At 46.5% G+C, this 27,122-nt stretch overlaps 1 protein-coding gene across 1 annotated transcript; it reads right to left on the bottom strand.

Annotated features, from left to right (window-relative positions):
• Positions 1–558: 558 nt before the first annotated feature.
• On the bottom strand, positions 559–26,623 carry LOC101518083 (chymotrypsin-like elastase family member 3B). Its single transcript, XM_004592391.2, has 8 exons — positions 26,584–26,623; positions 25,123–25,208; positions 24,498–24,595; positions 24,256–24,390; positions 22,733–22,869; positions 22,356–22,498; positions 21,651–21,803; positions 559–639 (listed from the first exon to the last, which is right to left on the bottom strand). The coding sequence occupies exons 1-8, from the start codon at positions 26,621–26,623 to the stop codon at positions 559–561; spliced, it is 873 nt and encodes a 290-aa protein (XP_004592448.2).
• Between the last annotated feature and the right edge of the window lie 499 nt (positions 26,624–27,122).

Raw genomic sequence — 27,122 nt, 5'->3', positions numbered from 1 at the left:
AGAAGGCTGACATCAATAGCAGGTTTCAGCCAGAGAAACAGATAGGAGGAGTGCATGGTCAGGGTGCGTTGGCCTCACCTGCCTGCTTGCAAGCCCTGTGTATGCACTGGTGCCTTCCTCGTCATAGGCCCTCACTGCTGCCCAAAGCCTTGCGTCTGGGCTCTGTGATGGATTTCCTCAGGTCAGCTGCATATCTATACACACTCTTAGCTCTACCTGCTGCTACATTCAGAGGCCACCATCCCCTGTGAGTTTGTCCAGCTGTGTCCCCGATTTTATCAGATGTTTCAGTTCCCCCTCCAGGCTGATGTCTGTTCTCTTCCAGGCTCAGCTCATGACACAGGTTTGGTTGAAGATCACAGAGACCAATCACAGTGCATGCAGTGAGAGAGAAGTTCATTGTTCATTCCCCTTCAGTTGCAGACCTAAGCTGCTCTGGAACACCACCTGCTCTATCTATCTTATGGTCTCTCCGTCCCACAAGGTATGTCCTTTGATGGAATTATGTCCATCATAATTTCTATGCTGAAGTCCTAACTAACTTCTCAAAGTGTGGCCTCATCTGGAAATGGGGTCGCTGCGGACGTAATGAGTTACACTGAGGTCATTAAAGTGATCCTCATGCACGGTGACAGATGCCTTTGTAGAATGGGGATATAGGGCACCAGGATGCGGTGTAGAGGGTGGCTCCCCACATGACAAGGAGAGAGACCTGGCAGAGATCCATGTGTTCCTGGGGAGGAAGCCAACTGCTGACCCTTGGTTGCTGGACCACTGGCCTCTAGAACTGCCACCCACAGGACTCTCATGTGAGTCTGAGGTCTCATGATGGCAGCACTACCGTAGGAACTCAGTCCAACAGGCTTCAACCTGGTTCATCCCTGGCTACTATAAACATTTGGGTAAAGAATTAGCAGAAACTTTTTTCACTGACCAGCTAAATGCCAACTCTATGTTTCATTCAGGTTCCACAACCAGTAAGTATGAGCCTCTTTGTAATAATTAGTTTTTAATAAAACATCATTTTAGCTCAAGTGTATGTACTGAACCAGAATTTAAGATCAGTGCTCACCAATCAGGCAGCAGCACTGAGACAAGGCAGTGACTCCTGGTGAAGAGCACACGCATAAGGCAATTTGAGTGAGCGGCAAGGAACTGTTTCCCTTGAAAGACAAGCAACCTTCTCATTCAATGGATATGCCTGGAGCAGGGCTTGTGGCACAGCGTGTCAAGCACTGGCCTGGGCCTCTGCAATCCTGGGCGGAAGAGCTTGTTAGTGTCCCTGCTACTCTACTTCCCAGCCAGCTTTCTTCTCCTGCGAGGCAGCATGACCTCAAGGTCATGGTTCCCTGCGCCTACTCGGGGTGATGTAGATGGAGTATCAGGTTCAGGTCTTCTGCCTGGCCAGTCCTGGTTGTTGAGAGCAGAGGGAAGACAGGTCCCCAGGGCCACCCTGCTTTGTGTGTCTCTACACGTAAATGTGTGTGTCCCAGCTATTTCTATGCTTTTCAAGTAGATGGAAATAAGCATTTTCATTAAAAAAAAAAAACAAACTAAAAAATACAGAGGTGATAGTATTTAATTTTTTTAAGGAATTAATGAGATTAGACTAAGAGGGGATAGTTTTAAAAATGCTTATGTTATGGGTTGTTGTGGGTTTTTGGGGTGTGACTTAGATGGAATACACACTCTCCCTCTCCCTCTGTATATGTGTTTGTGTGTCTCCCCCTGTATCATTCTTTTTAATTAAAAATAAGTTTATTTTTCTAAAAATGATACTTGAAAACCATGTATGGTTCCAGCTGGTCTAATCTCTGTGCCGACACTGTGAGAAAGCACCATGGCTGGGCTCAAGCTTAGCAGAGGACTCCCATAGCTAATGACTGTGGATGCGGAGCCAGGATGTGAACCCGTTTTATTCTAACTTTTATTTTTTCAAAAAACATGTTTACTTATTTGAAAGTCAGACATAGATAAACGGAGAGAGTGCCCATCTGTTGGTTCACTCCACAGACTGCAAAGCGAAGAGCTGGGCCCTGGCTGAAGCTGGGAACTCAGTCCGGGTCTTCCTTGTGCACAGCGGGAGCTGGGTTACTTGAACAACTGCAGCTCCTCCCAGTGTCTGCACTGGCAGGAAGCTGGAACCAGGAGCCAAGCTGGACACCAAACCCGGGCAATTCCATTACCGGACATGAGCATCTGACTCTAGCCCAACTGCCCCAGGGTCTGCTTTAAATCACTGTCCTTGTATGCATGCATTAACATTTTTTTGGAGCCAAAATGAACTTGAATTTTTTAAGTGCTTTTCCAGTGTATGCTTTTAATGTCATTAATACTTTTAATGGCAAGCACACACGGTACAGAATTAAAGTCGAAAACAGAAATAAACTGTTTTTGCAGAAAGGGAAGCAAGTGTGAATGCAAAGTTTCATAAAACAAGGAGCAGCGGATTCTGAAGTCAGAGGTTCTTTAAGGTGATGGACACTGTGTTTAGTGAATGCGATGACTTAGCAATAGTTATCTGGGAGATCAGAAATCGTTCTGAACGACAGCATAGTAGTTTATTGAAAGTGTTTGAAAAATTTCTCTAAAATGCAGGTAAAGACAATATTGTGTTGTAGAACACGTGGATGCACTTCATGGAATAACCAGTTTGAGATCAATGAGTGTCCCAGAGGCATCTATGAACAGCGAAAAAGAATTTCGACACCAAAGGGCTGAAACAGCAAGAAATGAAAACTGTTTCAGTAAAGATATCTTGGACTGAAGGGATGGCCGCACACAGATGACATTAGCATGCCACAGATGCGCAGTTGGGTGCTCAAGGGAGCAGAGGTATGGCGCCCCAGGCACAGCCTGCTGGTTCCACCACCCTTGTCTGGGCCGCCACTTGCCACATGCACAGGCCGGCGTGCCTTGCTGTCTCAGGGCTGCGCTCTGAGCCTCTTTCCAGGAGTTGTGTTGGCAACGTACTGAGAGTGGCAGTGTGCCCAGCGCTTCTGACTCTCTGGACGTTTGCAATCTTGTGAAGAAAAGTGTTGCCCTGTTATCTGGGGAAGATGCAACTTCTCGGAGGGACCAGCAAGGTCACACTCCCTGCCTGGGGTGTGCTTCCAGCGAGCTGAAACAGCTTTTCCTCCCCCTGCAACTCAGTGGCTGGACTGCAGCCTCCTCAGACTTCTTGGAGCTCAGAAACTCCCCCTCTGCCATGCCTCCTGTTTCCTAGGATTTCAAATTAGGAGACTGCCTGCAGTTGAGCATTGGATTTCACGATAGTAAGACTCAGGATGAAGAGCGATCAGGAGATAGGAGCCAGTACATTGGCACAACAGGTTAATCCTGTGCTTACCAATTACTTCTTGCTTCAGATCCAGAGTCATGTTAATGGCCTAGGGAGGCAGCAAATGACAGTTCAAACACATGGCTTCCTGCCACCCATGTGGGAGATTTCAATGTAATTCTTTTTTTTACATTTTGTTATTATTATCACTTTATGACACAATTCTATAGGTTCCTGGTATTTCCTTTATCCCAACCCCAATTCCTCACCCACCCGCCTAGTTCCGCTATATCATTACTAAAGTATAGTTCTTCATACTCAGTCATATGTCCATCATTGCGGGCATGGACAATGACAGAGAGTCCAGAATCCTATTGTCAAGATAGAGTAAACAGTTTCATTGTACGTCCATCGTTGTCTGGAAGCAGAAATGCATACCACACAGCATCCTCACATCTGGATGTTAGTCTCCATTTCATAGCTACTGTACATCCCCTTAAACAAAAAGTCATGATACAAAATCAACAATAGAAAGAAAAATAGAAATTTACAATGCCATGAAGTTAAATGACATGTTACTAGATATGACAGTCTCCATTACAAAACTACTGTACATCCCCTTAAATGAAAAGTCATAATACAAAATCAACAATAGAAAGAAAAATAGAAATTTACAATGCCATGAAGTTAAATGACATGTTACTAGATATGACAGTCTCCATTACACAGCTACTATACATCCTCTTAAATGAAGAGCCACAAAACAAAATCAGTATCAGGAAGAAAAAAGAAATTAACAACACCAAGAAGTTAAATAACATGTTACTAAATGACTAACGCGTAGCTCAAGAAATGAAAATCAAGAACCTTCTTGAAGAAAATGATGCTACTGCATGATCTATGAGTCAGTGAATGATTTAAGCAGAAGAAAGTGTTTTGAAGAGATAAAACCAACAGAAAACAACAAAACCCAGGCGATATAGTTTCCGCTGATCTTTGTTGAAGTGTGTCTCCTCCAGACAACAAACAGATAGGTTTTGTTTTTTAATCCAGTCTACTAATCTAGGACGTTTGATTGAGCTTAAGCCATTTACATTCAGAGTCTAATATGCATGGGTGTTACTTTGGTCCTGTCATTTTAGGAATGGGTTGTTCATTGGTTTAGTCTTGTGTTGTCATTTCACTGGGATGTTCTTCCCATTTGCTTTGGTTTTGGTAGGTGCTAGTCCTCTTCTCTGTCAAGAGAACATCTTGAAGTATCATTTGTAGGGCAGGTTTGAAAGAGGCAAATTCTTTTAATTTTTCTTTACTGTGGAAGAATCTTCTTTCATTTTCAAAGACAAAAGAAAGCTTTGCTGGATATGTTATCCTAGGCCAACAATTTTTTTCTTTTAGAATCTGGAATATGTCACTCCATTCTCTTCTTGCCTGTAGAGTTTCCTGTGAGAGATCTCCTGTGGATTTAATTGGCATTCCTTTATATGTCAATTGATTTTTTTCATGTGCCCATTTCAGGATCTTTTCCTTATGTTCGATTGAAGAGAGCTTGATTATCATGTGTCTTGGTGAAGATCTCTTTTGATCAAGCCTGTTGGGAGTTCTGTGCCCCTCCTGGATCTTGTTTCCCAATTCTTTCTCTAGAATCGGAAAATTTTCCTTTATTATTTCATTAAATATATTTGTAAAACCAATTTGTCTTTCTGTACCTTCTGGGACTCCCATAACTCTTATATTTGGTCTCTTAATAGTGTCTTTCAATTCTTGAATACTTTTTTTGGCCTGATCCAGCTCTGCTTCCACCTTTTTGTTTGCTTCTCCCTGATGACAGGAAATATCTTCCAATTCTGAGATTCTTTCTTCACTGTACTCTTAATTTGCTCTACTGTGTTCTTAATTTCTGATAGATCAGCCTTGATTTGCTTTATTGCTTCCTTAAATTCTTTGAACTCTTGTATGTGCTTCTCATTGTTGATCAGCAGCTTTAAAATGAGTTTTATGAATTCTGTATGCCCCATTTTCTCGATGTCTTCCTCAGTGAACTCTTATTGCAGTTGGTACACAACTCTTTGTTTGCAGTCAGTTGTGCCACAACCTCCAGCAAGTTCCAGGTCTGGGTTCTTATGTTAGATTTTCACCGTGGTCTCCACAGCCCCAGCTCCTGGCTCACCAATCTCCACCTCCTGTGATACTGTGCTGAGGCTGCACCATTGTCTCTGCAACCTTTCTCCCACTTCTGGTTGGAGCAGGTGCCACAATTAGGGAGACACCAGGTGTCCTATATAATTAGGTTGTTGGTGGCTCTGATCTTGGATGTTAGGTCTGGGTGCCACACGGACCTATTTTAACCTGTACAATGCCATAGTCTGTATTATTTTCCTGTAGGACCAGTGCAATAATCCACAGAACTCAGTGAGTTCTCGCGAGATCAGCACATGCACAGTTCAGTGTTATCCCCTCCAGTCCTAAAGCGTTTGCTACAGTGTGCAAAATGGCACTTGATATACCACTACTAGAGTTCTTGATCTGCTGTCCATCAGATTTGAGAGCTACCCAGACCTGTCTTGGGTGGAACCTATAGAATGCCACGTTGATGCAGTTCATCGAGTCAGAAATGAATCCACGCTGTTCTCGCACTGCCCATCTGTGATCTGCTGCTCTGTCTCTGCTCCTGGTCAAGTCAAACAGACCAGCAGGACGGACAGTTCTTTGTCTGGGTTCACCTCCCAAGCTCCCAGTGAAAGTCCCTTCCCTCCTGGTTGCTGGTGGAGTTCCGATTGCTGGTAGATTTCAGATCGCCATTAGCTGAATGCTGCTTGAGTATCAGTCACTGCAACACCACACCGTTGTGTCCGCTGCTTTCCTGTGTCTGTCAGCCTCCAGGTACCCTTCTGCTGTTGTTCTGTCCTCTCCTTTTTCCTGGAATGTATCCTCTCTGCTTCATCCTGATTAAATGTTTTTCCGTCCATTTAAACATGTCCTTACCCTATTCCGCCATCTTGATTCTCCTCAATGCAATTTTTGACTCTTGACTTCTCCCCGTCCCAGCCTTGGGCAGTGAGGATATTTGGGAAGTGATGCGGTAGCTGGAAATCTTTCTCTTCCTGCTTCTTCTGTTTCTCACTGTGTCTCTCCCTCTGCCCTTGAAGTATATAATCTATTTTAAAAATAAACAGATAAAGTTCAATTGTATTCTACCCCTAATGATACCAACTGCTAACATATCAAGGTGCATTGTCCCAAAATTTTTATGTATATAGACATTTATTGCATAAAAGTATTATTACATTCTGATTTTTTCCAAAACTACATTATGCACTTCTTTTCATCTCAAATAAACATCATTTGTCCAGGATGTAATCCCCTGCTCCTGGAGTTTAGGTTGATTTAAACTTTGCAGGTTTAAAAAAAAGATACTTGAAAGAAGAGTCTCTCTCTCTCACACACACATACACACGCTCAGAGGGTGAGAGATCTGTCATCTGCTTGGTCACTTCTCTAATGGCCGTATCAGCTGGGCTGAGGCTGGACCCAATCAAACCTGAAACGTGGAAATCTATCAGACCTGTCACCTGAGTGACAGCGACCCAAATACTGGGGTCACATCCCAGTGCTTTCCTAGATATGTTTTCTGACAGCTATATTGAGGAGTTGAGTACCTGAGACTTAAAGCAGTAGACATTCAGCATGCAAGCGTTACAGACCACCACTTAACCTGCTGAATCACAATGTTTGGCCTCTCCTGCTCCACCCTGACCTAGGACATTTCCCTTGCCAGTGTGAAGTCCATGCTCCTTTACACTGCCTGTCATCAATGCTGACCTTATATCCTGTCCCCATCTGTAGATCTTTCTGGAATCCCTTCCTGTCTGCCACTCTCCTGGTCTTTCCTCCTTCAAGGATCAACCCAGACCTCAGCTCAGAATCCTCCTCTGCCCAACCTCAGCACACTCACTGCTTTGTGTGTGACCATTCCTTTGTCTCATCCCTGGGACACACCAGGTTGGAATGATTTGTTTCTACGGTTCCTAAATAACCAGGCCTTCAAGAGGCAGGGACCCTCTTGCTCATTTTTTATCCTTTTAACTTATTTGCTGGCATGTTTCTGGACATCAAAAGTGATTTTAAAGGATGCATGCATGGATATAGGCCACCTCTGCCCAAAGCCAGCTCTGCTTTCCAAGGGAAAAAGTGATTCTGTTGTGCTCAGATTTTTGAGATCCCCAGAAATCACCAGGAGTCTGAAGTCAATCCAAGTGCACAAAGATGGTTTATTCAAGCTTGGCATGTCTGAGCTTAAGTTCTTGGTTGAGAGCAGGCAGCTGGCTGACTGACCGGCCAGCCAGCTGGTCTGGACCAACACTCTTACCAGAGTGTGGCCCCAAACAGCACTGTTATGGGGTGCAGCCAGTGATAGCCAGCACCCATTGACAGTGTGTAAATGAAATGTGGCTGTGTCCCTGCCCTCTGTCCTGAAAGTGGGTCCTAACAGCAATGGAATGTTAATTCCATCCTCAGCCACTCCCAGCCACCACCTAGGTATTCGTTCCTGCCCACCTGTGACCCACCTATCAACTGAGAAGGAACGGTATTGCATTGTTGTGTAACCACTCCTCTCACAAGCCCCTTTTAAAAGGACCATGTAGTTGAGCAGGGCGGGGGGTGGGGGAGGGGTTCCCTTTCTTTCTGGTCAGGTGCTTCTGTTACTCTGGCACCTCGGCTCTTGGCTGACCCAGGACAGGCAATCCCCTGAGCATGCTCCCTGTGTACTGCTTAGATGGGACAATGGATATAATAATGTTTCTTTTTTTTGGTTTGTGTACTATCAGGAGTTCCAGGAGAGGTGAGGCCCAGCAGTGATGGAATGTGGGTAGAGAAGCCAGGGAAAGGTGAATGTCTGCAGCTTTGTAAGTGTGCCCAGGTAATTTGTTACATGTCTCTTAAGATAACTTATATTGTTGGGGAAGCTGGGACGTAGGTCTTCAGCTTAACGGATGGACTTACGGATAATGACCATTTGTTCCCCTTTGGATTATGTTGGTTGGATTATGATTGGTTGGATTGCCATATGGACTTGTGATTTGCTATTTCTAGTATGCTCTATTATCACCAAACTTGGTTAATAAAGACTCCTTCATAAACCTTAGACATGTCTGGTGTGATCTCACTCAGACCCTGTAACAGCACATTCATAGGGCTTTTATGGGCAGTCCACAATAGGTAGAAAATGGGCAATTCACAATAGCCTGCAAGGTGAGGGGAAATACCACACATTCCCTACCTATCTCGGCTGGACAGCCTGTGCCTCCTGCAACTAAGGGAAGCACCCACTTGATTACTTGGAGCTACTTGTGAGATAACCAGACTTAGGTGGGCCTTGATTCATGAGAATTTGGGCCCATCAGTACTAAAGGTCACATAGGCCGTTTGGCCTGCAAGCTCACACAGTTTCGTAGTAGCAATGAGCCATGAACAAATGTTGGGATTTTGATACAGAGGTTCTTCAATCCTTACCTTTTCTGAACTCTCAGCACACTGAGCTGAGCCTTTCTCGAGTGCTGGCCTGCCAGACATGGGTTCCCATGCTCTGTCTGCTTTCCTGGGAGCTCCCAGGGGCAGCTTCTGGTTGGAATGCCCCATGTACCCCTCACGATGCTCTCCTGATGCCTCATCCTTGAAAATGAGTGAGCCTCGAGGTGCTTTCTGCCAAGGCCATAGCCTGCAAAGCCATGGCCATCTGCTCAAGACTGCCAAGATTTACTGCAGAGAGCAGAAGCTGCACGAAAGATGCTGTCCTTGTTGGGGATCATTTGGCACAATGGTTACTACAGTGCTTAGCTTGCCCAGAACCCATGTCTGGATTCCTGGGTAAGGACCTAGCTCTGCTTTGATTCCATCTTCCTGCCTAGGCACACCCTGGAAGTGGCCTCGGTGATGGCTCAGGTGCTTGAATCCCTGCCACCCAAAATGGGGACTCTGACTATTGCAGTCACCTGGGGAGTGAACCACTGAAGGAGGTGTGTGTGTGTGTGTGTGTGTGTGTGTGTGTATGTGTGTGTGTGTGTGTGTGTGTGCGCATACCTGTTGATCTTTCAAAATAAAAATGGAGACAATCTCCTGCCTGTTTTTCAGTCTTGGGGTACATATGAGAAAAAAATTCTAATTTAAGGTGATAAATGTTAGAAAAGAGGCACAGAACAGGAAGAAAATGAAGCATCAATTCTCAACCAGAAAAAATTTATTAAAAAAAAAAAGATTCTCAGAAGGTGGCCAACTGCTAGCATGTGGATGGAAGAAAGATGTGGTTGTGGCCTGGTCTTTCAGGGTGTGCTCAGAGGAGTGGCAGCATTTTTGTGGGTGGGCATTAGGCAGAGCTGAAGTATCTTTTAGTGGGCTTTGTAAACTCAGTGGGCCTTCTACTCTGAGGGCCAGGTAGCTGGAAAGGAATGCCAGGGTGGGGAACGGTAAAAGGCTAGGGTTATACTGCTTGTTCAGAAAGCAGGGGCAGGAGTCCTGGGGGAATTGATTCTGTTTACAGTCTGGGAGATAGAATGGTTGAGTAACTACAATGTCTGAGGCTGTGTCCTTGCCCTATCAACTCTGCCTCTGAGTACAGTCTGCTGCTGATAAGGGGTGTTGATGTGATTTGGGTAGCTCTACTCGAATCCAATTGGACTGATAGAAGGAGAGTGGCCTTGTGTTGATCCTGTGTGATGGTGGTCACTTGCTCCTGTAAGAACTTTGGAAATACAGTAACTGTACACATGGTAGGACTAGAAGCTCTGTGAATTTGAGGGTAAATGGAGGTATTGGAGACACTGTCCATGGCAGGAAAGATCTGAGAATGATGAGTAAGTCTCTGATTTTATTTGTTTTATCTGCCCAAACTGCTGGTCTTGCTGCTGTTGTCCCAATTCAAAAACCCCTTTTGACATGGTGGTTCGGAGGGATGGAAAACAGAGATGGATCTGGAGTATAGGATAAAGGGGAAAACAGGGAAGTAGGAGTACAAGTCCCTCTCATGTTAATGGGAAGACAAATACATTTGTGGTTGTCACAGAGAAAGAATACTTCTAATTCATTCAGCATGTATGAAGTGGCAAGGAGCAGTGGGATGGACTTAGTCTGGCCTGCTTCTACTTTGGGGCTCCTTCTCTCCCTTTGCATATAGAAACCTTGGCTGCTATCAGGGGCTAAGGTGACTGATCTGGCTTCTTCAAGCTGAGTAGGGATGAAATGGGGCCCATGATCAAACTGATCAAACCCAGGTTGCAGAAGAAGGTGGGCTTTCAAGGGGGCTGCAGCGACAGCCAACAGAAGCTGCTCCAATCTGAGGGTGCATGGCCATGCAGGAGGAAACAGAGCTAACAAGCTGATCTGCTTAAATATACAAGGTCCAAAGCAAAGGACAGAGTTATTAGAGGTCCCAGGAAAGTGCCACATAAACTCTTCCCACTGAGAGGCAGCTAGAAATTGCCAGAAGGGGTTTGATAATCAGATGGTTATAAAGGCTGGTTGCATGTGTGTGAAGCCCAGACCTCTTGCACTTTTCACGTGGGGTAATGGATGAGACATGGTCAGGATAGGGGGTGTGAATCTCCTTAAGGAAGACATCCTGTTGACTTCCATTTCCTGGCGAGCTTGGAGGAGGGCTGACCAGAATAGGAGGCTAGTGTGGAATAGACTAGTTTTAAGTGGACACTTAGTTTAACCTGCAATGATTACTTTGGAAGCTGGCAAAGCTTACTGTTTTTTGTTTTTCCTGGTGACCTACAAGGTCTGTGGTTCTGACTCGGGAGTCCTTCAGCCAAGACATTTCTGTTTCCAAGGGCCTGGCTCTTGGCATGCTAACAGGGCTCTCTAGAAGCTGGCTTCTGTCATGGCAGCTTTTGCCCAATGCCTTGGCTTTCCATATCAAAACCAGGTGCTATTATACGGGGAGGACTGGCCTTGTTTGATCTCCTTGACAATGAATTTACTTTGTAAGTAAAGCCAATTGGCCTCCTGCTGCCTAGCTCAACCCTCTCCTCTAGGTCTCTATCAAAGTAGACCAGGGGGCAGCCTTTAGGGTGCCAGCCACATGGACATTCAACCCCAGATCATCAGTGACCTGAGACAGAGTTCTGTGGTCACAGGCATGTTCTGGCAGTGTTCTTCCCATGAGATAAGACACTGTGCATGAGGGGGACTATGTCCTTCTGAGGAAGTTAAGGACATGATTGTTACTGATTATTACTCAATCTGTTTAAAAAGTTTGAAGTCACTGGTATAACTTTATCTCACACTTAGTTTGCTTTGAAAAAAGGGAGAGGGATTGTCTGTTTACTGTGTCCATGGAAAAGTAAATTTAGCTGTGAAATTATATCATAATTTAAGCTCTTAGGTTTGGCTGTACTATTTATACTATTTAGTCTTCTATATGTGGCCAGGGTAACTTGGTCATTTAGATGTGGCCTGGTATCATTATATAAGAGGTTAACCTTCTCTTAGAAACACTGGAGTTCCAACTGCGTATTCAGTGAGTCTTTCAGAATGAATTTTCCATTTGGGACAGAATAGAGAAAAAATTAAAAAACATTTTTTTTAAATTAAAAAAATTAAATCTTACTGAGTAATTTGAACAAACACAACAATTTTTGGAAACATTTACCAAAAAGGTTTAATGTCTTCTGTAAGTTTTACCAAGTTTGGAGACACTTTGAGAATTTGAGAGAGAGGCAGAGAGAGACTCTTAGTTTAAGTAAAGAATTTTATTTATTGATTGATTGATTGATTGATTTTTTTATTATTATTGGAAAGCCAGATATACAGAGAGGAGGAGAGACAGAGAGGAAGATCTTCCATCCGATGATTCACTCCCCAAGTGAGCCGCAACGGGCCGGTACGTGCCAATCCGATGCCGGGACCAGGAACCTCTTCCGGGTCTCCCACGCGGGTGCAGGGTCCCAAAGCTTTGGGCCGTCCTCGACTGCTTTCCTAGGCCACAAGCAGGGAGCTGGATGGGAAGTGGAGCTGCCGGGATAAGAACCGGCGCCCATATGGGATCCTGGGGCTTCCAAGGCGAGGACTTTAGCCACTAGGCCACGCCGCCAGGCCCAGAATTTTATTTTTAAGAGACTCTGATGGACTGTCCCCTCAAGGGAGATGGCCTGGAACCACTTCCATGTGGGGGTGACTGCATGGGGAAAGTGGCCACTTAGGGTATATAGCACTGGGGTTTTCTACATCTTGCTTTTGGGGATGGGAGAACAAGAGAAGGCAGTAGCCCTCAGTTTGCGCATGCACATGTGTGTGATGTACAGAGCAGGGTCCTCATCACGGTGGGTATCACCATTTGCACACTGACACCACGTCAGGATAACATCCTGGACATTCCTGGAAGGGCAGAGTTGGCCTTCGGCAGGTCCATGAGACCCGCATCAAGGAGTCACTTTTATCACCCTAACTTTCATACCTGTTGTTTTATGGTGTTGGTGTGCATAGTTTGTCTCTGGCTCCTTTGAGCTGAAGGGATGGGGACCATTGTGGGTTAGGTTGGAACATTAGTGGGGGTAGTGGCACAGGGAGAATGGATCAAAAGATTAGTGAGGGCTTTGATTTGGTCTCAGAGGAACCCCATCAGTAATCAAAGCAGATGCGATGTGAAAAGAACAAAAACAATATGCATGGCTGTGGCAGAAACAAATAAAACACCTGCTGCTGATTTGTGTGGTGTGTACGTGCTGATGAGGCGCTGTGGGATGTAGCTAGACTGGCCTGCTTCTAGGCCTGGGCTTCCTCATTCCCTCCCCGGCTGTTGTCAGGGGTTAGAGGGACTGTTTTGTTTCTTTGGAGCTGAAGCTGAGCAAAATAGGGGCCTGTGGTCCATCCAGTGCTCAGGAGAAGGTGGTCTTGAGGGAGCTGTAGCTCCAATTAACAGAAGATATTTTCATCTGAGGTTTTAAGTGCATGACCACTTAGAACTTCACTGTTTCAAGTCTGGAGGAAATGTATCTAACAAGCAGATTAAATATCTAAGGTCCCACAGAACAGTCATTTAGAGGACCCAGAAAAACTCTACAGCTATTCATATCCAGAAGTTGTCCTCGAGAGGCAAATACAAGTTGACAGGAAGGCTGTGATCGCTAGACGGGTGTTAATAGATAATCAGCTGGTCAGATATTATGTGACACCCAGGCCTATCTACGTCTTCATGTGGTATACTGCGAGAGACGTCCTAAGGGACATGAATAACTCTTCAGGAGACACAACCTGTTGATGCCTATTAACTAGACTGAGAAGTGAATAAGAGGCTAGTACAGAACACACAGTGTCTCTAGATGGAAATTCAGTTTTCACTGATCCTAGACCATCCCCTCCATAATGATGTGCACAGTGGGAGCTGGGTAAAGTGAAGAACTTTCTAGCTTGTGATCTACCATGGTTCTGACTAAAGAGTCCTTTGACCCCCAAGGCAGTTTTCCTGCCAGTCCCCAGGCTATTGCAGAGCTGACAGGATTCTTTGAAAGTCAGCTTCTGTTAGGGGCAGCTGTTTGCTCTCTGCGGGCTGTGTGAGGGTGAACTAGCCTTGCTGGCTCTCCTTGATGGCACATCACTTTACAAAGCCACATTAGTGGCCTCTTGCCTAGCTTGTTCCTCTCCCTCTTGAGCTCTGATAAAGTGGACAGCAAACAGGATGTCAGCTAAGGGGATGCTCAGTTCTATCCATAAGTCCTTATTGAGTTGAGTTAGAAGTCTGTAATCACAGACACATTTTGGCAGCTTTTATTGGGAGATAAGGCAATGCCCATAGAAGAGCTTTGTTCTTCTGGTCTTTCACATGTGGCTAAGCATCATTATGGAAAAAAGTTAACCATCTTTCTTATAAGGTCTGGAGATCAAACTATACATCCTGAGAATTCTTCGGGGTCTTAGAGAGAACAGAGGAGAATTGAAGGATTGAGTCAGAACCCCAAATTTCTTACTCTAAGTAACAGTATCAACTGAACATTGCCTTGTGCATTTGGGTAAGATTAGGTCATTTTTCTCACACCAATGCTGAGCACCCATATGCGTTCAGGCCATGCCTACTGAATATGGTTGTTTTTTCAAAAATATAATTACTTGGGGAGAATCAAGATGGTGGATTAGGGTAAGGACACGTTTAAACACATGGAGAAACATTTAATCAGGATGAAGCAGAGAGGGCATATTTCAGGAAATAGGAAAAGATAGAACAACAGCAGAGGGGTACCAGGAGACTGACAGACACAGGAAAGCAGCAAAAACAATGGTGTGGTGTTGCACTGACTGATATTCCAGCACAGCAATCTGAACTCCACCAGCAACCAGGTGGGAAGGGACTTTCACTGGGAGCTTGGGTGGTGAACCCAGACAAAGAACTGTCCGTCCTGCTGGTCTGTTTGACTTGACCAGGAGCAGAGACAGAGCAGCAGATCACAGATGGGCAGTGCGAGAACAGCGTGGATTTCATAGGGCAGTCTGCCACATAGAGCTGAATTGGGTGCCATTTTGCGTAAGGGGCAAAGGCAAAGAAAAGGACTAAGCATGAGCTGAGCTGGGAGTGAGCTCTCTTCTGACTCAGTGAACTGCAACAACATGGCATTCTATAGGTTCCACCCAAGACAGGTATGAGAAGCCCTCAGACCTGATGGCCAGCAGATCAAGAACTCTAGTAGTGGTACATCAGGAGCCATTTTGACACTGTGGCAATAGCTTTAGGACTGGAGGGGATAACAGTGAACTGCGCATGTGCTGACCTCGTGAGAACTTGCTGAGGTCCATGGATTGCACTGGTCCTAAAGGAAAATAATACCGACTGTGGCATCGTATGGGTCAAAATAGGTCCGTGTGGCACCCAGACCTAACGTCCAACATGTTCCAGCACAATCAGAGCCACCAACAACCTAGCTATATAGGACACCTGGTGTCTCCCTAATTGTGGCACCTGCTCCAACCAGAAGTGGGAGAAAGGTTGCAGAGACAATGGTGCAGCCTCAGCACAGTATCACAGGAGGTGGAGATTGGTGAGCCAGGAGCTGGGGCTGTGGAGACCACGGTGAAAATCTAACATAAGAACCCAGACCTGGAACTCTCTGGAGGTTGGGGCACAATTGACTGCAAACAAAGAGTTGTGAACCAACTGCAATAAGTAAAATTGCATTGTAGACCTGTGGGTGACACAACTTAGAAACCTGCCCCAAGGAGAAGACTCTGCTAACCACAAATACAATGATCAAGAGCAAAATAAGAGACAAAGGCGCAATGAATATTGCTGAAAACTCCCCTGCAAAGGAGCAAAACCCTATGCCAACCTCAGAGTTCACTGAGAAAGACATCGAGAAAATGGGGCATACAGAATACATAAAACTCATTTTAAAGCTGCTGATCAACAATGAAAAGTACATACAAGAGTTCAAAGAATTTAAGGAAGCAATAAAGCAAATCAAGGCTGATCTATCAGAAATTAAGAACACAGTAGAGCAAATTAAAAGTACAGTGGAGAGTCTCCAAAATAGAATGAAACAAGCAGAAGAAAGAATCTCAGAATTGGCAGATATTTCCTGTCATCAGGGAGAAGCAAACAAAAAGGTGGAAGCAGAGCTGGATCAGGCCAAAAAAAGTATTCAAGAATTGAAAGACACTATTAAGAGGCCAAATATAAGAGTTATGGGAGTCCCAGAAGGTACAGAAAGACAAATTGGTTTTACAAATATATTTAATGAAATAATAAAGGAAAATTTCCCTAATCTGGAGAAAGAATTGGGAAACAAGATCCAGGAGGGGCACAGAACTCCCAACAGGCTTGATCAAAAGAGATCTTCACCAAGACACATGATAATCAAGCTCTCTTCAATCAAACATAAGGAAAAGATCCTGAAATGGGCACGTGAAAAAAATCAATTGACATATAAAGGAATGCCAATTAAATCCACAGGAGATCTCTCACAGGAAACTCTACAGGTAAGAAGAGAATGGAGTGACATATTCCAGATTCTAAAAGAAAAAAATTGTTGGCCTAAGATAACATATCCAGCAAAGCTTTCTTTGTCTTTGAAAATGAAATAAGATTCTTCCACAGTAAAGAAAAATTAAAAGAATTTGCCTCTTTCAAACCTGCCCTACAAATGATACTTCAAGATGTTCTCTTGACAGAGAAGAGGACTAGCACCTACCAAAACCAAAGCAAATGGGAAGAACATCCCAGTGAAATGACAACACAAGACTAAACCAATGAACAACCCATTCCTAAAATGACAGGACCAAAGTACCACCCATGCATATTAGACTCTGAATGTAAATGGCTTAAGCTCAATCAAACGTCCTAGATTAGTAGACTGGATTAAAAAACAAAACTCATCTATTTGTTGTGTAGAAGAGACACACTTCAACAAAGATCAGCGGAAACTATATCGCATGGGTTTTGTTGTTTTCTGTTGGTTTTATCTCTTCAAAACACTTTCTTCTGCTTAAATCATTCACTGACTCATAGATCATGCAGTAGCATCATTTTCTTCAAGAAGGTTCTTGATTTTCATTTCTTGAGCTACGCGTTAGTCATTTAGTAACATGTTATTTAACTTCTTGGTGTTGTTAATTTCTTTTTTCTTCCTGATACTGATTTTGTTTTGTGGCTCTTCATTTAAGGGGATGTATAGTAGCTGTGTAATGGAGACTGTCATATCTAGTAACATGTCATTTAACTTCATGGCAGTGTAAATTTCTATTTTTCTTTCTATTGTTGATTTTGTATCATGACTTTTCATTTAAGGGGATGTACAGTAGCTGTGAAATGGAGACTAACATCCAGATGTGAGGATGCTGTGTGGTATGCATCTCTATTTCCAGACAAAGATGGACTTACAATGAAACTGTTTACTATATCTTGACAATAGGATTCTGGACTCTCTGCCATTGTCCATGCCCGCAATGATGGACATATGACTATGTATGAAGAACTATACTTTAGTAATGATATAGCGGAACTAGGCAGGTGGGAGGGAACTGGGGAGGAGATAAGGGAATATGAAACTGCATCATAAAATGATAGCAATAATAATAAAATGATAAAAACAAATATATATATATATTTATTATTATTGCAAAGGCAGATTTATAGGGAGAATCAATAGAGAGAAAGATCATCCATCTACTTGCTCACTCTCCAAATGACTACAATGGCTGGAGATGAGCTGAACCAAAGCCAGGACCCAGGAGCTTTTTCCAGGTTTCCCAAGGAGTGCAGGTCCCAGGGCTTTGGGCCGTTTTCCACTGCTCTTTTTTTTTTTTTTTTAAAGATTTATTTTATTTTTATTACAAAGTCAGACATACTGAGAGGAGAAGAGAGAGAGAGAAAGTGGAGCTGCCGGGATTAGAACCAGCGGCCACATGGGATCAAGGCGAGGAGCTTAGCCACTAGGCCACACTGCCGAGCCCTCCACTGCTTTCTTAGGCCATAAGCAAGAGTGCAGTAGCTGGGACATGAACTGGTACCCATGTGGGATCCTGGTGCTTGCAGGTGAAGGATTAGCCAATTAAACCCTCACACTGGGCCCCAAATATGACTGCTTCCTAAATGCAAAGAAAAGCCATGGAAGAAATCATAAAAAGGAAAGCATCTGAGGCCAGTGTTGTGGCACAGCAGGTCATGGTCCTTCCTGTTGGTTACTTGTCACCAGTCCTGTGTGTCTGCCTTGGTCAGAGTAAGCATTTGGTATGTAGTTCCAGTATGACTGCCTGCCTTCCCCATGAAGCCCAGCTCTCTGTTCTGTTGCCTGTGTTCTTGCTCTGACTTTCTTCAGTCCTTGTCAAAGCAGCTCTTGGGCTATTGGCGTTTGGGTGTGATGGCTGCAAGAGGGTTTTGTAGGGGAAGTGCCTTTTTGGGACAATGGTATAGTGTGCTTTGCCAGATGTGCCAGGCAGTATATGAAACAAGGAAAAACAGGGACCTGTGAGAAGTACTGTTGGTGTAGTCCCATGGACAGCGAGGTGACCATTGGTGGGGTGAGAGTGAGCACACCTGCCACTCAGCCACCGCATCACTTAGAATATTCCCTAGGGAAACTCCCACACAGGTGCACCTGGATACGTGTCAAGGACACCGCTGAAGTACTGTTTGTAATCATAGGAAAAGGACCTTTCTCTGAGTGTCCATTAGCAGGGCAGGGACAGACAATTAGTGTTGTTATATAATGGACACGCACTGCAGCCGTGAGCCAAAGACAAAGCAACAAGGAGAGACCTCAGGATTCTAAGATCACAAGGAAGAGGCAAGTTGCAGGACTGCTCACTCAGCCTGAAGCTGGACTTTGTTTTGAAAAACCACACCAGGCAGTGTGTTGTCAGGGCTATTTACATACAGACTAAACATTCAAGAATGTGGAGAAGGGGGACACACACTAAGCCCATTCTACCTAGTAGGATAGAAGAGGTCCACTGGTCTGTAATCACTCTCCAACTCTTCATGGATTGGACAGCAGAGCTTGTGTCTTGGCTGTGCTGCACACCCATCAAGTCCCATGTCACCTCACTCTGGAACCAGGCTGGTCAGCAGCCAGCAGAGGCCATGACAGAACCAGAGCTTGCAAACACTCTCTCCATGCCTTGCCTTGGCCAGAGCAACCAATTACCGCAGGCAGCTTTGAGGGACAGGCAAGGGCTACAGTGTGTGTCCAAAGGGAGAAGTGATCATGCCTGGTGTGTAGACCATGGTGAGGCCCTCTGGGAAGAGCACAGAGAGGCTCCGCTTTTACTGTGATTTATTAATTTTAAGAACATGAAGTGAAATATGAAATTTGTTAATTTTGAAGGGCAAATACCTATCTAGAGTCTGCTGATTTTCCATATTGTTTGTTTTTAACTTTAACTGTATTTTTATTTATAGTTCTCATTATAAGGTTAGCACAGTGGTGTAATAGGTTAACCATCAATCTGTTAGCACCGGCATTCCATATGGGCACCAGTTCATGTTCTGGCCACTGCACTTCAATGCAGCTCCTTGCTTATGGCCTGGAGTAGTGGAGGATGGCTCAAGTCCTTGGACTCCTGCAGCTACATGAGAGACCTGGGATGAAAATCTTGGTTCCCAGCTTCAGACTGGCCTGCCTCTGGCTATTATAGCCATTTGGGGAATGAACCAGTAGATGAAAGATCTCCATCTCTCTCTCCCTCTGTTAACTCTTTCCAAGTAAAATAAGTAAATCTTTAAAATTTTTTTTTCATTAGGTTTGTTTTAAAGGGAGAAAGACAAATAGAGGAAACCCCCATCCACTAGTTTAACCTTCAAATGCCCATAGTGACTGGGCAGGGACCAAGAGGAGCCAGGAGGACAGCCCAAGGCTCCTGGATGGTGACACAAACCCAGTAATGTGAAACATCATCAATTCCTGGTGGGGTCTAGGCCAGGAGTCAGAGCCAGGGATTAAGCCCACATACTCTGTTTGGACGTAAGACATGGATGTATTAGTCACTTGGGTAAACACCTGCTCCCCTGAAGGCTCTTTTCAGAATTTTTCAGAATTTTATATGCATGTATTTATTTGAAAAGTTGTGACAGAAAAGGAAACACACACACACACACACCTTCTGTGTGCTGATTCACTACCCACATGGCTGCCAGAAGACAGACTGTCCAGATCACCCACATGTGTTGCAGTAGTCCAGGCACTGGGACAGTCTACATGTGCATTGGCAGGCAGTTACATTCAAAGCAGTGCACCTGGGACAAACCTGCACTCAGACATGGGATGCTGGTGTCACATACCCCATTTCAACCCGCACTGAAAGCTAGCCACAAAAATGAAAATGTGTGAAAGAAGGGGACTGCGGAGCATCTTGGTATCAGTAGTGATCAACGTGCTTCCTTGTTGAGGCATGTTTTATCTGTAGAATTCAGGAGGCACATGAGCTGCACAATTGGTTTGTGTTTGTGTTTCTTTGATTTGCACAACTGATGTCTTTCTGATCTGCTCACTGCTTGGTGGGCTTCATCCTGTGGGCAGCACACCATGTGTCCCTCTGGTCTGTGTGTCTCCTCACCCTGTGGCCAGGACTCTCCCTCAGGCTGCTGTACTAACCTCAGAACTCACAGCCCAAGCCTGCCATGGGTAGGGAGCCAGTCAGTGTTCCCTGAACGCCTCTGCCATGCACATTTTACCTTAAATAATGAACCACTTCAGAGCAGGGCCCATGTGTCACTCCCTCTCAGAGTGCTCCTCTGAAATGAGGAATGAATGATACTGAGTGAATGAATAAACACAGCCCTCCTGCCAGTCCGTGGCAGCAGGGACCCTTGGTCCTCCCACTCAACCACAAGCCTCCCGAGAGGGGGCAGGCTCAGGTTCTCTGCAGGTGTCACGGTGTGTTGTTCCTGCATGGAAAAGCCACTGCTCTCTGGGGGACTCTATCCTGGAGAAACTGCTTGTTCTGTTGTGCTGGGACTGACTCAGTTTCCACACTGAAAGTCCTGAGGCCAAGAGCTCCCAGTCTGAGGCAGATCATAAAGATTGGTCATCCCACGATGACTCCTCCCTGGTCCCCGCACCTTTCTTGTGCTCACATGAGAGGCTGACTCTGGTCTCATCTCTGCACATCAGCTCTCAGATCTCAGGAACAGGCCAGAGGGAAGAGGCAATGGAGGAAAGAGACCCAACTCGGGACCTGCTGAGGGATCTTTATTCTTTATAAAGGGATGTGGGATCAGCATGACTGGCTGAGGTCAATCCCAGTGTTCTGGAAAAGAATGAACAGACAGAACAATCAAGTTAGCATCACATGTGCTGGAGTCATATGGAACTGGGGTCAGCTCCTAAACTGACCCTGTGTGACCAGGGAGAGTGACCTGTCTTGTCTGAGCCTGTTTCCTCTCTAATAAGAGTGGTGATCACAGAATTCACCTCATGGGGGTTCAGGATTAAAACACTAAGGCTCCCATTACTGTCTGTAGTGCACATTAACATGGTCTCGAAGTGGTGATCACTGCTGATAAAATGACAATATTAACTGTCCTTGTCCGACTGCCCTCATTGATGCTTGGGTTTCTCACCCATTATTATTGAGAATGCATCCATTCTCAGCATCATTGCTCATTTCATATCTCCCCAACCAGGTGGCCACATGTCCCTCTATCCTCTAGGACAAGTAAGGATCTGACCAGAGGACACACTGAGAAACCGTCACTAATAAGGAAGTGCAAAGCTCCACCCAAAGCCTGGGAAGTTCTGGGGCCACACAGAGCAGAACACATCCCGGGCCCCTCAGGAATGTCCCCAGACCCCTCCCCCACTGCCCTTCTAGGATCCCTGCAGCCCATCACCAGGATCTGACTTTCCACCCCCAGACCATCTCAGGAAAGCCCAAATCGCCCAGTCCTCACCTCCTCAATCCAGTCAATGAAGGCCGACACGCGGGTGAATACTGTGGGTTTCCTCTCAGTGTTGCAACCACTTGAGGACACAAAGCTGGTCACACCATGGACCTGCCAGGAACCATCCCCTGCAGGGCAGTTGAGAGGTCCTCCAGAGTCACCCTGTGATGGACAGAGGGATGGGGACTGAGCTGCCATCATGACTGGAAGGAATTGTCCCTGACCTGGGGGTTGCAGACACACCCACACCCAGCCTCAGGGCCTCATCTGGGCAGGAGCAGGGGCTGTGCTACCACACCTGCTGAGCAGGAAGGGACCCACACAGGACCTCAGCACAGCCCCTGGCACAGAGGGAGCCCCGACAAATGCGAGCTCCCCCTGCTGGCAGCACCTTCCCTGCTGCCTAGGAGGACTCAGCTCCCACAGCACAGTGGTTGAGGATCCCTGCAGAGCTCAGAGTGGGTGACTCAAGGTGTTGGTGCGAGTGTCCCTGGTGTGCTGATGGGGCAGCCTGAGCAGGAGGAGGGACAGTGATGGTCCCAGGTGAGGGGGCCTGTGAGGTGGGCCAGGAGTGAGGGTGTGTGGATCTGTGCTGACTTCCTCCAGGCCTGGAGCCTGACTGTGGCCAACAGGGAAGACACCTATTCCACCTCCATGGAGATGGTAGAGGAACCTGGAGCCCTGTCCACCTGGGACAGATGCAAAGTGACTTACATTACAACCAGAGACTTCATACCCGCCAGCACACACCATGGTCCTTCTCACAAGTAAACCCCACCAGGTCAGCCTTGTGCAGTGAGCGTGGTCCACTACGGGCAGCAGCCCCTTCTGAAGCTTGCTTGGGGTTGAGCCACCAGCTGCACAACAGAGCGCAATAACAGAGGTTGGCATTGGAGGCCTGCAGCCTTATTGGCCTAATTTGGTCCTTTTTCCTTCCAGTTCTATCATTCTTAGGCTGTGTGCACCTCTATACCCCAGGCCTAGCACACAGGTGGACACATTAGAATTTGGGAGACTGCAGAAGGAGAAAAAACCAGAGACCAGCCATGGTGTGACCATGCACCCTACCACTCTTCCTAGCTAGCACATACTGGAGAGACGGCCCCAGCCAGTGATGTAGCATTCTGTCCCGTGGTCCAGGATGTCCCCGGCAGGAGGGAGGCAGGCAGGCTTGACTGCAGCTGTCAGGTTTGCACTGTGTGACAGCTTGATGAGGGCGATGTCATTGCTGTGGGGAGGGAAGAACCACATGGAACCTGGTCCTCCAGTGGGTTTAACACCCAGGTATTCTCATCTGAGAAACTGCTGCTGTTCCTGCATCCCATAACTGCACAGTTGCTTCCTACCCCCTCCAGCCCTCATCAGCCCTTGGCCTTCATGGTTGTGTTAGATGTCCATCTGTGATCTTCACAGTGAAGTTGAGTCAGAGTGCCCTGGAAGGCTATGACCCACAGTTTCTGGGTGGGCACTGGGCACAGCACTTAGAGGTTGCATCCCGCATCAAAGTGCCATGGGGCAAGTCCAGACTCTGCTTCCCATCCCAGCCTCCTGCTCATGTCCATGCTGGAGAAGCAGCTGATGGCTCCAAGGGTCAAGGCTGAAGCTCAAGATCCTGAGTTCCAGACATCCACATGGGAGATCCAGATTGAGTTCCAGCTTTCTGAGTTTAACCTGGCCAAAGCAGGCATTTAGGGATGGAACCAGCAGACTAATGATTGCTCTCTCTCTCTCTCTCTCTCTCTCTCTGACTTCAAGAAATAAAAATAAAAATGTAAAAAAAAAATAAAGCCACACAGATTTCAGACCCCAACCCTAGAATGTCTGAGGCTGTGTCTGGTTGAGGTCTGAGGTCTGACGTTTCCAACATTTCTCACAGGTTCCCAGGGATGTTGATGCTTCTCTCCCACTGACCAGATATTGGGGACCAGTGCTCTGCCTGCTGTCACTTGGGACATCTTTACCTGGGTCTCCCTTGTCTCCCTTCTGCCCCAGGAGCCCTGTGAGCATGGGCCAGGGTCTCCATCACTGTGTCCTTCATGTATTGCATCTGCCCATTCTACCCCATCCTGTGATCCTCTCATCAGAAAAGTCTAAGCTCCAGACACACAGCTGTATACACAGGTGAGGACTGAGCAGGGCCTCTCTGCCCATCTCCACCACCACAAAGCCCTGCTATGGGGTCACCTGGGTCAAGGGGAAACCTGAGGCCCAGAGCAGGGCACTCACTGCCCAGGACACTCAGGGAGGGACAGCCATAGCTTGACTCTCAGTCCAGTGCTCCTCCTCTGCCCACACAGCCAGGAACCCAGGCTGTGCTGGAGGAACCTCTGCTGAGCACAGCACACTTTGAACTTGGAGAAAGGACATGAGGGCTCCTGGGTGGGCTCTAAGGACATTGAGCCCAGCAGCCCTGGGGGATTTCCTCCCTCTCCCTGGGCCTGCTGTCCCCTGTGCAGGGAGGGATGTTGGTGCTGCTGCTCTCTAAGGCTCTGCCCAGTGTGTGGGAACTGGGTCCAGGCTGCTCACCCTACCCACTCTGGGAGTCTCCTAGATGAGCTGTAGATCATGGAGGGAAGAACACAGGAGCCTGGGCCCAGGCTTTGAGCTCACTTACCCACAAGGTGTACAAATGGAAAAGTATAGTGGGTGGACAATGAAGTCCTCAGGATTGATGAGGATCTCCTGCTCAGGTCCCTCTGTCACTGAGCGGTCGTACTCTCCCAACACGACCCGATACGTCCGGTCGCTCCTGCCAGGAGAGCAGAAGTCAGTCGGCCTGACTGCCCACCTCCCATAGGCACCCCATGTCCTGGGGTTCCTGGGGTTGGCACAGGGTGGGGCAGCAAGGGAACTCACGAGTAGCAATGGGCAGCAGTGATAACCCAGTCGGCAGAGATGAGGGTCCCTCCACAGGTGTGGAACCAGCCCTCACCGTACTCATATTGCAGGGAGACCTAGTGACCGGAAAGAAGCAGTCTGAGGGTCCATGGCTAGGGTTTTGATGTTTGTTGTATGTCACACACAATGCCAGAGGTGCCATTCACATTGAAAACAATAGTCTTTTCTGAGTCATGTGGTGCCCGACCCACACACTTGCTCATGGTGGTCCTATCAAAGTTCCTCTGGAATCACACTGTGGTTATGCAATATCCCCATCCTAGATCCTATTGTGCAATTCAATGAATGTAGAAATCAATCTCCAAGTCAGCCTTCCTAAATACAGTACCACAATTATTTATGCACAAACCCCTTGAGTGAAGCCTTCTTCTGGCTCCAGATCCAACCTTTAACACACAAACAGCAGGTTGTAGATAAAAACAGAAAAATCTCCATGGGCAACTGACTGTTCCAGAGCTCCTGGCTCTGGGAAGCTGAAGCAGGGACTGGAAAGGGAGCTGTGGGGTCAAGGCTAGAGACCTTGCATCAGAATTTGAAGTCCTGTGTCCACAGTGTGATTCAGTGCAGCTGGTGTTGCTCTCACCTGCCAAGGCCAGCTGTAGGGTTCTGCATCCTCACCATTGACCACACGGCTGGAGGGGTTGTAGAAAGGCTGGTCCAAGCCTGAGGCTAGAGGAGAGGAAAGATGTAACCAGCAGAGGGACACCAACAAGAAAGGGGGGCAGGATCCCAGTCCTAGCTGTGCCACAGTTTTTGACCCCCCGATGTCCCTTTCCCTTTCTGAGTCTCAGACCTTACTGATGAACAGTAGACACTGGGACTAGAACAGGCATTTCCAGAGTCCCACGAGGCAAGGAAGAAGATAAACATGCTGCCTTAGTCAATATGAGAGGTGAGGCTGCTGACACTAGAAACAGTGCCCGACTCCAGGTGAACCTGCTCAGCAGCCTGCTGCTGATTGTCACACAGTGGTGGCGTTGGGGTTGGTATTTGATTCTGTGGTTTCAGTGTCCCTTAGAATGCCCAAGTCCCATATGGGAGTCCCTCGCTTTGAGTTTTGGTTCCCTTCTGGATTCCAACTCTGACATTGTGCATTCCAGCAGGCTACAGTGATGGGTCCCTGACCCCCACTGGCTCCTGTCTGAGATACTTGGGGGTAAGGAGGGAGTTGGGAGATCTCCTTGTGGTAGAGATGGAATATGCTTCTGTATTCCTCTGTCTGTACCTCACTCTTTCTTTCAAGTAAAATGCATAAATAAAAAATGTTTTTCAAAGGAGTGTAGGATTTAAAGACTTTCTGGGTTCTAAATCCTACACTCCTTTCTGGGTTCACAACACAGATAGGTTCAAGAATGAGCTACTTGTTCACAAGTCAGTTTCCCTATCAGTAAAGTTAGGAATGGAAGGGCTGACATTGTGGCATAACATGTTAAGCTGGTGCCCGCAAGGTTGGCATCCCCTATGTGTGCTGTTTCAAGTCTCAGCTGTTTCATTTCCAATCCAGCTGCCTGCTGGTATGCTTCGAGGAGCAGTGGAGGACAGCCCAAGACTTTGGGCCTCTGTACCCATGTGGTAGAGCTGGAAGAGGCTCTGGACTCCTAAATTCAGCCTGGTCCAGTCCAGGCCACTGTGATCATATGGTCACTGAAGACATTCTATCTTTCCTCCTTTCTCTCTGTAATTCAGCTTTTCGAACAAATAAAAATAAATCTTGTTTAAAAATTGGGAATGGAAATTCCATCCCATACACTCTAAGCACAGAGCCTGAACTTAACCTCTTGGTTTTGACCACTGATCCACCAAGGACTCTCTCCAAAGCCCTTGGTGCTGCTCCCAGTCCTTCTTCTGAACTGGTCCATTCCCTGTTTCCCCACTTCTCTCCTCCCCAGCACCAAACTGAAAGCCCCCATAATTGTGCCCCAGGTACACATTGAGACCCCTCCTGTGGAAGCAGGTGTTGGGATCACAACACCCAGGGTGGGGAGCAGATTTCAGGACTTCTGGTCCAGGACATAGGGATCACAAACTCATGCTGGGAGCTTACCCAGGACCACAAGGAGGAGAGAGCTCAGCAGCCGGAACATTGTGAGTTTAGATGAAAGAACTGAAGCAAGACAGAGCCTCAGCTCTAATACGAGGCAGAGACAGGTAGAGGGGGCTGGACTGGGCTCCATTCCCAGATCTCCCATGGTCCAAGGTCACAGTCCCCACCCACTGCACATGGAGGCCTGACAGCCAGTGGAAGGATCCAGGGTTCCCTGCACTAAGTGGTTTCACAGTAGCACCAGGTGGCCAGTTGATAACAGAGGAACAAGATGGAAAGTTGGCATCAGAACATGCTCCCTCCTCCAGGTAAGGACATGGTGCTAGAATTCCTCAGCCCTGGATTTACATCCTGCCTGTGTTGCCTCCCAGCCCTGAGACCTTGGGCATGTGATTTTATTTCTCTGAGTGTCAAATGTCCAATCTTTAATGTAGGATCAATACTTGTAACCATTAAATGTCTTTTTATTTGGTGGTTGCTTATAGCCTTTGTCTATTTTGCAGTTGAACTATAGTCTTTTTACTTTTTATTTGCTGAAT

This window comes from Ochotona princeps, chromosome 2 (assembly GCF_030435755.1).
Source record: "Ochotona princeps isolate mOchPri1 chromosome 2, mOchPri1.hap1, whole genome shotgun sequence".
Lineage (NCBI taxonomy): Eukaryota > Metazoa > Chordata > Mammalia > Lagomorpha > Ochotonidae > Ochotona > Ochotona princeps.
This window is presented reverse-complemented; position numbering and strand designations above follow the sequence as displayed.

Excerpts from the sequence above, each read along its gene's own strand:
- LOC101518083 (XM_004592391.2), bottom strand. The coding sequence starts at position 26,623 with ATGTTCCGGCTGCTGAGCTCTCTCCTCCTTGTGGTCCTGG. Across the intron at positions 22,870-24,255 it reads TCCATTTGTACACCTTGTGG|CAATGACATCGCCCTCATCA; the intron begins GTAAGTGAGCTC and ends CCCTCCCCACAG. Across the intron at positions 22,499-22,732 it reads TGGCTGGGGCCGTCTCTCCA|CTGGTGGCTCAACCCCAAGC; the intron begins GTATGTGCTAGC and ends TCTGTTGTGCAG.